Here is an 11,322-nt window from a genome sequence, read left to right as displayed (position 1 = left end):
AAGAGCGAGCACAAGTGGGAAGGGCAGAGGGAGAGAGAATCTCAAGCAGACTCCGCTGAGTGCAGAGCTCGATGGGGGGGCCCGATCTCATGACCATGAGATCACGACCTGAGCTGAAACCAAGAGTCCTTCGCTTAACTGACTGAGCCACCCAGGTGCCCTGGGAAGCTGGCTCTATTAATAAACTCTCTTTCCTTTCCCTCTCTGGAGGAACACCATGAAGCTGGTATACCTTTTCCTTGGCCCCATGGCCCTCTTCCTCCTGGCTGGCTGCAGCTGTGTCCTCAGCACCTCCAGTGAGGACCTTCTCACCTTTGTGGGCTGTGCTGTGAGGGAGTTTACTTTCCTGGCCAAAAAGCCAGGCTGCAGGGGCCTTCGGATCACTACGGATGCCTGCTGGGGCCGCTGTGAAACCTGGGAGGTGAGTCTCAAGGCAGGAGCAGGTGACAAAGCCTTCAGGGCCAGCCACCTGGGTTGATTCCTGCGTTCACTTTTTAAATAAAATGAGGTAGAGTGGGGGCATTCCTGTGGAATTTTTTTTTTAATGACAATTATTTGGCGTTCTCCAAAAATAATCTGAAAAAAGCATGATCTTGCCCCTCTAACAAAGCATTGATAAAATTAATATTTGTATTTACATAGTGTCTGTATATGTGGGAACCATCTCTGGGAGGTTGAGATGTGCTATTATTCTACCCATTTTACAGATGACATGGAGGAAATCAAGGAGTGAGTGACTGCAAAGTTATGTAGACAGTCAGTAGAAAGTTGGGAATAAATCATTGGTTCAAGCATGTCCCCCAAATTTCTCTATATTCTTCTACCTGTGACATAGCCAGCCAATTAACAAGAGAAAGACCTTAAGCTGTCTAGCAGGTGAGGGTGGGTCCTCAGTTCTTCCCTCAGTGGCTCGTGCACAGTGCTGCCCTGCCCCAGCTCCCCACTGCAATTTGGGGGGACCTCAGGGATTGTCACAGACATATCCACAAAATCCCTTTGTATTCAATGATATCCAGCCTTTTAAGAGGCATCACATTTAAAATGAGGTTTAAAATCTTAGACAAAGTTAGAGCCCTACTGGGCTGAGATGAGGAGATATTTGCAAGGTGGGAAGAAAAGAGGCCCATTCAGCATAGAGTGTCCATCACACCGTGGAGTGACTGTTGACTCTTTGTACTGAGGCCTGAGTTGGTTACTAATGAAGCTCCAGCTCTGATTTGTCACCCCGGTTCAAAAACCTTTTAATGAGCAAGCACCCACTATTACAAATTCCAAAGCCAACTTCCAAGGTCCTCAGCAATATGAAGTTTGCCCATTTTCCCAATGTCTACCCATGTCCTGAGCTCTGGTCTTGTCAGATTGATTTTGAAAAGTTTTATTAAACACCCCTCATGAAATCTCACACTTGGTCTTTTTCTCATATCCCTTCTCATTTCCATCTGTCAATATTCAATATATTCTTTGATGTTTGTGTCCAGGGCCAACTCCTTCCCTAGAGGTTTTCTGACTCCCTGGTCAGCCCTGACTCTAGTTTACCTTTTGTCTTACTTTTCCCCACCACACAACACTAGATTCTAAGTTTTTTTTTTTTTAGGAGACGAGTTTCATTCTTGTGCCTTTGATGGCTCTTGTTGAAGTGTCATACAAACAAGACATTCAATATATATTTGTTGAATTATAAATATAATTTATATTTATAATTAGATAGAGGGACTGACCTCTATCTGGAGTCATACATCTTTTAGCCTAATTGATGCCAACTTAGAAGTCCATGAGCACCACGAGAGGACAATGCCATGAGAAAAAATAGCCATCTATTCAGGGACTCAGAGAGCAACCTGCTGTCACTTGGATAAAATTATGGCCCAGTGAATGGATTAGGTTATGGTGATGAAGTCTCCAAATTAAATAAAACTACTCCACCTAATTTGCTGTATTTTTTGCATCATCCAGGGACATAAGACCTAATAGCTGAATGAAAATTCAACTGTTAAGGATACCATGACTGTGACTTGACATCAAACTTACTTGGGGAACTTTGACATCTTCTCATATTCGGGGCTTGGCCTGGCCATGCCTACCCCTCCTCAAAGTTCATTTCTCAGCTCTTTGGAGCTCTTTCTGGGCCCAAATTTCAAACTGTGTTTCCTTCAATTCGGCTCACTTTCCTCTTCTCTTTAAAAATTGATGAACGTCTTTAATTGGATCCTGGTCACTCACAGGAGGTCAGGGACTATGTTCTCACTGGAGAAATGGAAGCACCAAGACCATTAGAGAACAAGATTCCCCTTCATGTTAGCCAGCTTTTATTTATGCTTTACTGTACTATATGTGCAGGGAGGTTACTTATAGAAAATAAATAAAAGAATGAGGTTTATTTCCCCAGTAATCTGAAAGTTTCTGAGATATGAAGCACTTATTTTTGGGAACTTAACTGGAGAGCATGTCTAAAATGAGGATGTCTGTGACAACAAAGTAAGCTGGATTTACGAACTACTTCAGACTACTGTGGCCGGAGCAGAGCGAGGAAGGCAGCAAGACAGGGAGGCCGGAGACATAGCAGGGGGTGTGTGTGCTCATGGCCTGGGTGTAGGGTTGCCAGATTTATCAAAACAAACAAACAAACAAACAGAAAAACCCCGCAAAAAACAAAAACAAAAACCCAAACCAAACCAGACCATGATGCCAGTTAAATGTGAATGAGAGATAAACAATTGTTTTTTTGTTATAAGTCTGCCCCAGGCAATATTTGGGACATAATTTACACTAAAAAATTTTTGTTGTTTATTTGATATTCAAATATTACTGAGTGTCTTAGATTTTATCTGGCAACTCTGCTTGAGATTCCAGATTACTGAGGGTAAGAGGACATGGTCCAATGCTTCCTGAAAAGGAGGAGGAAGCAGTGATATTAAATTGAGCTCTTCCACGTAGTCCTTAGCAAAGGCAAAGCCATCATTCCCATGATGTTCAGAAGAACTTAATCCTGGGCCTCCATTACACATATTTTCTGTACCCAATACAAGTGAAGGCATTGTTTTTAGAAAGCTTGTAAGTTGCTACTTTTATTATTACTTCCTTACTCTTACAACAGCTCTGATAAGAACAAGAGATGACATTTACTGAATACTTACATAGTGCTGGGCATCGCGCATTACATATGTCATCCTACCTTATCTCTATAACGAGGCTGTGAGGTGGAGATTTTGCTTTACAGATGAGGAATCTGAAGCTTTGAGAAGTTAAGTGGACTTTCCAAAATCTTCAGCAAGTGGCACAACAGGGACCCAAGGTTAAGGGTCTGATTACAGGATTTGAAATTTTTCTTTTTTTTTTTTACACTCTTGCGGTCTTTTATTTATTTATTTATTTTTACACTTATCCTGCCATGAATTCATAGGGAATGCGTTGCCCCAGTTCAGGCTCCTTTCCATTGGTTCTCACAAAGCGTGCTTCTCTGGGTGGAGCAGGCTGGCGCTTCGGTTGAACCCAAGTACCTTTCTCTTCGGCTTCCTTCTTCTTCTGATCATTTTCCTTCATGTGCTTCAGGAAGCTATCTCGGCTCTTCGAGTGCTTAACGTGCTCTGTATGTACATTCATCCTCTTGGCAAGAATCTTGCACTTAACCTGTTTGTTTATAACAAGAGCAACAGCAAATTGGATAACACAAATTGGATAACACTGTAGACTCTTCCAGAGTTGCCATGGTAACCTTTGGAGGGCACTCCTTTTTGAACAGTGCTTGTTCCCTGGATGTCCACAGAATCACCTTTCTTGTGGATTTGCCAGTATGTGACCAAGGGAACAGCTCCATATTTTCTAAAAAGCCTAGAGAACATAGAGCGGGTGCCTCTCATTTGTGTTGGTCATTTTGGCGAATTACTGGAAGGTGGGGGTTCCACTCCAGAGCTTGAGATTTTAACTACTATTTTGTGCTGATTTTGTCATCTCTATGCTCTTTATAAAATTATCTTGGAGTTCAAGATTTATAAAAGGTTGAAGGCAGTAAGTGAATCCTTTGATGACCAGAACAGCACACAGGGCATTCTGGAACCTGCCTTGCTCTGTTTTCTGTCATTGATTCAACAATAATGATTGAGAACTTCCTGGGTGACAGGGACTACTCTAGGGAGTAGAAGCGCAGCAGTGAGTAAAATGGGCAAAAGTCCCTGTCCTAATGGAGGTTCCTTTCTAGAGTGGGAGAAACACAACACAAATAAATACAATATATAATGTGTCACATGGTCATGACAGGTGCTACGGAGAAAAGAATAAAGCAGGAAGAGGGCGGGGCGTGGCAAGCTGTGGAGGTGGGATGTTGCGATTTTAAAGAAGATGGTCAGGAAAGGTTTCTGTGTTGAACAAAATGGCAGGCTGGCGAAGGAGTCAATCATAAGGGAGAAGAACGTTCTGGGCACTGGGATTAACAGGGCAAAGGCTCCAGAGTGGGACTGAGGAATAATCAGGAGACTACTGTGGCCGGAGCAGAGCGAGGAAGGCAGCAAGACAGGGAGGCCGGAGACATAGCAGAGGGTGTGGGTGCAGGGAAGATGATGGAGGGTCTCGAGGGTGAACATCTTTGACTTTTACTCTGAGTGAGATGGGACATCACTGGGGCTTTGAGCAGAGAAGAGATAGGATCTGACTTAATTTTAAAAGAATCACTCGGGGCTCCTGTGTCATAAAGAGACTATAGGGGGTGCTGGTAGAAGAGAGACTCGTTAGAAGACTTTTGCAATGATCAGGATTATTCATTTGCTACGTATTTATTGAGCACTTGCTATGTGCCCTGGGCTCTTTTGGGAGCTCAGGATATGGTATGGAAAGGAGGTTGCTGCTTTCAGGAATTTATCTTCTACTGGGAGGGGAGAGATTTCACAGGTAAACAAATGACTAGCGAGTTAATTTCTGAAAGTGATAAATGGTACCGAGAACAAGAAACAAGATGGTATGTTCTAATGGGTTCTCTGTTTTCTACCGGGGTGGGGACAGAAGCCCATTCTGGAGCCCCCCTACATTGAAGCCCATCATCGAGTCTGTACCTACAACGAGACCAGACAAGTGACGGTCAAGCTGCCCAACTGCGCGCCTGGAGTGGACCCCTTCTACACCTACCCCGTGGCTGTCCGCTGTGACTGTGGGGCCTGCTCCACAGCCAGCACGGAGTGCGAGACCCTCTGAAGCTGGTGTGGCCGGCAGAACACAGCTGGAGGCCTCGAGCCTCACGGACGCACCGCACGGCCAGCACGAGCAGCTCTCCCCCTGGATTCGAACACTGTCTAATTTTGACCACCCCTGTGGCGGTTACCTGTCTCCCTTGGGTCCAGCTCAGGCACAAGGCCCAGAGGCAGCCTGCCGACGCTAAAAATGCAAAACAGTATCTGTGTTTTCACTGCAATAATTTCTCTGGTTCACACACTTGCAAATTATTTTGTCTTTACCTTGAATCTCAGAACATAATTTGCATATATCACAATCCTCCTCCAATTTGGATTTATAATATGCCAATGGTTTAAATGCAGTGGGAGTAATTAGGAAATGGGTCTAGAAAGTCTTTACATTCTCATGTTTTATTTAACAATTGGTCTGCAGCTAGATGTGTGATCAAAGGGCCAGAAATCAATAAAACCAATGCTTCGTCCTCATGCCCCAAAGAAAATCCAACTGCAAGCTTCCTTCGAGAAAATATTCCCTTCTGGTTTTTAACTGAGCACTTACCTACACAAGAAACAGAGACCGCTCAGATTAAAAAGGGAGGGCAATAGTAGCTGAAATTGAGAAACGTCCGGTTCTGCGTGATTCTTTTCCCAAGCAAAATTCTCAAAGTCCTTAATAAAGAGGCCCCTTTGTGATAAAAAAACAAAAACAAACAAAAACAAACCTTCAGAAAAAAATATGTAACTAAAGCCATCATTTAGGTTTAAAGATGTTGCAGTTCAACTCTGGTTTTAGACTCATGTGATGTTCTCCTGAAGCCAGGCCCAAAATGATTAATCACAAATATTCTTTTCCATTTAGCATATTTTAAATTTAAGTTGTGATTTTTAAACTCGGAATTTTCACGCGTTTGTCGGGGTAAAGCTGCCCTGCTGTCTCAGGGTAAGTCTGTGATGGTCTAGCTCTTGCGCTCTCTAAAATCTTACAGCAGCTGATTCTCTGTGACTTTTTTTTTTTTTTAAACTCTGGTATTATGCAAGTGTCTTTAATTCTGACATTTTGGGGTTGAAATGAACTTTGTTCCTTTTTCATGATATGCCAAGAAAATCTGTATTAATGCCAATAAAGCATGTCCTCTGTCTTTTGAATTCATGAAAACTTTCAAAAAAGTCTTTTTAGTCTTTAATATACTTTAACAATAGCAAGCACCCTCAAAATGAACTTCAAAACTACTTTTACTTACACATTAATTTAGGATGTCACATTTAGGAAGGGACACAGACAAGTCACTGGCTATATCATGAGTCCCGAAGGTGGCTCAGTCGGGACTCAGACCCCTGGCATATCCCAGCTGGGAGCCGGGAGCCCTCCTTGAATGAGGAACGGATAAGTCCTCATGAAGATAGTAAAGTGAATGTTGGGATTGATGGTCGAGGACGGGGATGCGGAGGCGGACATCTGGGGACAAAGGACATGAGCAAAATCCATCCCAGTCTTTAGTGCAGATCTGTTAGCAGGCAAGAAAGTCATTCTCACAAAGAAAGTCGTTGAGTGATTAGGGACAACACGGGGTGGCACCTCTCAAGTGTTTTCAGCCCATCCCTAAGAACTTCCCTCAGAATTTTCTGATAGGAAGGGCTGCTTCTTAAAGAAACCTAGGGAAGAAAAGCAGAAGCAGTAAGGGCTTGCCACAATCTGAGAGAAGGTGACTACAGCAACCGTAAGGGGCACGGTGGGAAACAAGGGATACACTGCAGCGGGATATTGAGGACAGTTCAAGGAAGATGCTATTTAAATGCGTGGGCAGAGTTAAGGAAACCAACAAGGGGTGATAAAACACTCTGAATACTTGTTTAGAAGCAATGGACATCCTAGGCTGAAGGAGAAGAAGAGGGAGTGATTATCAGACCCCGGGAGAGTGGAAAAGGAATGGCTGATGGGAGCCGCAATCTTTCTTAGGATGACCCAGGCAGCCCCAAATCGAGGCCTGGTGGGGAGGGAGGTGGGGGAGAAAGTACCCCAATCTCACTCTGCTCCACACCCTGATTTTCAGCAGAATTGAATGGGAAGGGAGAGAGCAAGAGAGCCCATCGATTCAGTCCAATAAATGTTGGCCTCCTGGATAAGAGTTTTTTTAATGGGCACATTCTCCCATGAATCAGGACTAACAATCTTACTAGGGCACCTGGGTCTGGTCCCACTGAGCTGTTGGGATGGCTCTTTAAAGCTTGGGGGAAACGGTGGCTTATATTAATGGAGAGAAGATGCCAGAACTGGGCTTCCTGGTGTCAGCAGAGATGAGAGGGTCTGGGATAGCAGAGCCCAGGTGATGACCTGTAGCTGTAAGAGTGAAGGTGAACATAACTGCTGTCAAGGGCAGTGAAACCGCGAGAGCAGTCAGAAGCCTCTGATCTGCAGGATCTATGGTGCTGGTTAACATTCCGCGGTGTCCCCGGTCCATGGTATTAAAGAAACTAATATATATATATATATAAAATCAAAAAAGGTATCAAATAAAAAGAGTGAAATACCTTTCTCCATGCTAACCTTGAATCTTTTTCAAAGTTCTTTCTTCCCTCTTCCTTTCTCCCTTCTCCCCCCTTCTCTCCCTGTATCCCTCATTTCCACAATATTTATTAACCCTAATTTTGTGCAGGGCACTGTGCTTGGGAAATAAAGATAGAAATATTGCTACCACTGATGAATGTTTTTACTCCAAGCAGGATCCTTTCCATTAATTCTTCCTAATTCTTATGTCAACCATGCTCCTAGGCAGTGTAATTGCCATTTTACCATTACCATTATATAGATGATGAAAGTGAAGCTCAGAGAAGTCAAGTAACTTGCCCAAGATCCGACAGCCGATAGGCTGCACGTGCCAGGTTTCTCTGACCTAGAACCAACCTCTTGCCATTGGAGCGTGATGCCTTTTTGGAGTGCTCCTTCCTAGTCATTACTGCTTGGGCTGAAGTCTTTGAAGTTCTTGAGGTTAGACTATCCTCACCCCTGATCAGCATGTTTGAAGTCTCTCCTGGAGGTGGCTTGGCGCCAACTTGGGTTGTTTTATGGAGATTGCAATTTTTTCTACTTTCCTGTATAACCTTTAGGAAGATAATGCTTTGCTGTAGCTCCGATCAAAGCTTACAGCAGGAGAGATTGAGGGAGAAAAGGAGAAGGAGCCTCAAAGGGAAATTCAAAGACACCTGGTGTGGAAATGAAGGTTGTGTGCTCTCACCTGATGGCAGTGTGAGCACCGGGTGCAGGGGAATGATGGTCCAGTGCCTTGAGGTAAGCTCTAGATAAACTCTCAGCAACTCCTTGCTCCCGAAAATGTGTCTATTTTGCAATTAACGAAAGGTAAGGAGAAGGGGAATTTCCTGAAATTTTTTTTCTATGGGAACGTTTTTGAATGAAATGTATAAATTCTCACAGCTCATTCTACTTCTAGGTTTATTAGCTCCATTGATTGAAGTGGTAATTCATGCTTCCCTTTTTTCATTGATTGGGAAATGAAAGAGCCACCAGGAGAGTACCAAATCTTGCTGCAGTGACCCAATTCACTCTTCAAATTATTTAGGTTTTAAATGTAATAGAAAGCATTTCTGGGATCATGAGTGAGTTGTATCTCTAACTGAAAATAACACAGCTTTGATTAAAATGTTTATTTCATAAAGTTTCCCAGAGGACTGCCTTCTTCACCCAGATGTTTTCTATAAAATAATGTGCACCTTATCTTTTTTAGTTTTCTCCAAAACATTAAAGCAAATTATTAAGAAGTAACTTCGAAACCATTCTTTAGCAAATTCTGCAAATTTTGTTTTCTGTTGAAAATTTCTACTAGTGAAAGTTTACTTGGAGTAGAAGAATTTTGGTCATTCTTGGCTAGATGAATCTTCTGGGATTTCTTTTACAATGAGTTCCCTTTGTTTTATTTTCTTATTTTTTGAGTTCCCTTTGTTTTAATGAATGAGATTGGAATTGTGTACAGGGAGATCCAGAATGCTTAGTGGCTGGTTGTTGTGATCCTGGGGTATCTGAAGACCTCTGAAGAGGTGATGTCTAACAACAAGAAAAGAAATAGGGAAAGGATGAGAAAAGGAGCAGGTGCAAAGTGCTGTAATTGGTAGTGTATGACAGAGACTTGTCTCCAATGTTAAGGAATTTAGAGGGGTTATTCTATCCTCTGTTCCAGGTCCTCATTATCAGGAGTAAAGTAAACATTTCCTAAGCTCTTTCGCTTTATAATTGACTCTAAGTTCCCCTGACTGTACAATTTCATTAGCATACTGAATAATTGAGTTTTGTTTTTTTTTTAAGGTTTCCCAATGTACTGGATCATATATACTTTGACCTTGATTGTGGGTTACTAGGGCTTTGGGAAAATCACTCAAACCCCAAATACAACCACTCCCCAACAAACAAACAAACAACATTCCCTCAAAGAAAATATTTTGCTTTAACATAGAATATCAATATTACCGAGATGAGAATGGTAATATTCTTTTGGTGATGTTGAAGATACAATTACCAGCCCGAAATATAGATATCCCTCAGTCACAAATAATATACAACTTAAAATTATTTAAAAGAGCATTTATTCACTTAAAATAAATTTAAACTATGCATACACAAAAAAGGTTATGATGAATTAAGAATTGTCATTATCTCGAGGAAAGATTCTTGCAGAACTATGCACTTAAAATAGAAATTTAATCCTGTTACTTTGCAGGTTCTTTCTACAGGAAATGTATGAACAGATCATGCTTTCTTGACCTCTCTGTGTTGCTCCTGCAGAGATTTCTACTTATAAATCTAGGTATGTCTACAGCATGACGAGGTACACCATCTAAGGGAGGTGATCTAAGATTCTAGGCTGTTCTGAACCTCCATCTTCTGTCTCCCTCTTGAAATCTGCATATCAAGATTAAAATATTTGGAGGGGTGGGTAGCCAATTTTACTGAGTGGATTTAAGACATCAGCATTTTAAAATAGGTTGGAAATGTTTTTAAGAGGAAGATTTTGTTCAGCTTTTTAGCTCCTGCTTGAGCCACCTCAGGAAGCTAATGCTGAAACATTTCCCTATTGAAACATAAACACCAGTTAATGAGAAATAAAGTCCAATTGAAATGGGATGCAAATTTCAGCATTACCAAAATCTGAGCCAACTTCAGGACAAAGCCAAAAAGAACTAATGTGCCATCGGTTCACTCATGCCAAGCTCTGTGCTGTACGCTGCAGACGAGGGGAAGAGTGGGCTCTGATCGGGGGGTTTCTCTTCTTCAGCACTTTATTATTTCCATGTGCTTAATTTAGTAGGAATAGTTTTTATTCAAAAAAGGAGGCTCTCAGATATCTTGGACTGGGATTTTCTTTTACTCTTGCCATAAAGGGACTGGAAATCAAACATTTAAAAATTGCGAGTAAATGGATTCTTAAAGAGAGATTGATTGTTGATGCCAATTTGCTTGCTCTATTAGTTTCTTATGAAGAGAGAAAACAGGCTTTATTGTGTGGCCTGGGGAAGAAAGTGAAGGGTGGGTGTGCAGGGCTGTGGCAGTCCCTGGTGTAAGGAGCACTTTTTGGCGGCTTGGACCAGTGGTTTAAGAGCAAGAAATCAGGGATACATTTGCAATAATGAAAATAATCTTTGGTAAGATTCTATTTTGGGATTTGACTAAACCCTTCCAAGAATGCTGACCGCTTTTGGTAGCCAAACTGCTCCCATATGTAAAAGCTGTCCCAGTTTACAAGTAATTTCAGTTTAAAGGAATCTTGGGACACCAGTGGGTTCCCTCAGCCTAGAGCGTGAAGGAGGACACCTGATTTTGAGTACCAAGGTCAAACTCTGTCAGCAGTGTGAAGGGAAGCCTGCTGCCGGAAGGGGAAGGTGGTCCTTCACAGAGGAGGTGGTCCCTGAATGATTGTATCCGCACAATGACATCGGGTCATTCTGGGTTGGAATCGCTGATCTCCTAGCCAGGTAACTAGTAGGCCATTTGCAGGTACAAAGGAAGTGATGACCCTTGTGCCCTTTCTTCATTTGTTTGAGGGTAGGTATGATTTGCCTTCAGAATTTACTCGGCAACAATGGGATTTGAATAAGATGATATACTTCCGCATGCGTGTGTTTGCGTGTGTGCGTGCAATTTTTAAAGAGCTCTTGT

General features: G+C 42.4%; 2 protein-coding genes across 2 annotated transcripts in view; one reads left to right on the top strand and one right to left on the bottom strand.

Annotated features, from left to right (window-relative positions):
- Positions 1-217: 217 nt before the first annotated feature.
- GPHB5 (glycoprotein hormone subunit beta 5) lies at positions 218-5,181 on the top strand. Its single transcript, XM_036067734.2, has 2 exons — positions 218-421; positions 4,993-5,181. Exons 1-2 carry the CDS (start codon positions 218-220, stop codon positions 5,179-5,181), a joined length of 393 nt encoding a protein of 130 aa, XP_035923627.2.
- A 3,690-nt stretch (positions 5,182-8,871) lies between these two features.
- The window catches only part of RHOJ (ras homolog family member J), a 79,628-nt gene continuing 77,177 nt past the window's right edge, over positions 8,872-11,322 (bottom strand). The window contains exon 5 of the mRNA XM_036067733.2: positions 8,872-9,216. Within this exon, the coding sequence (XP_035923626.2) occupies positions 9,094-9,216 (123 nt within the window). The 3' untranslated portion in view covers positions 8,872-9,093. The remainder of the gene's footprint in view (positions 9,217-11,322) is intronic.

This window comes from Halichoerus grypus, chromosome 8 (genome assembly GCF_964656455.1).
Source record: "Halichoerus grypus chromosome 8, mHalGry1.hap1.1, whole genome shotgun sequence".
NCBI lineage: Eukaryota > Metazoa > Chordata > Mammalia > Carnivora > Phocidae > Halichoerus > Halichoerus grypus.
Note: the sequence above shows the minus strand (reverse complement) of the source record. Positions and strands in the feature narration are given on the sequence as shown.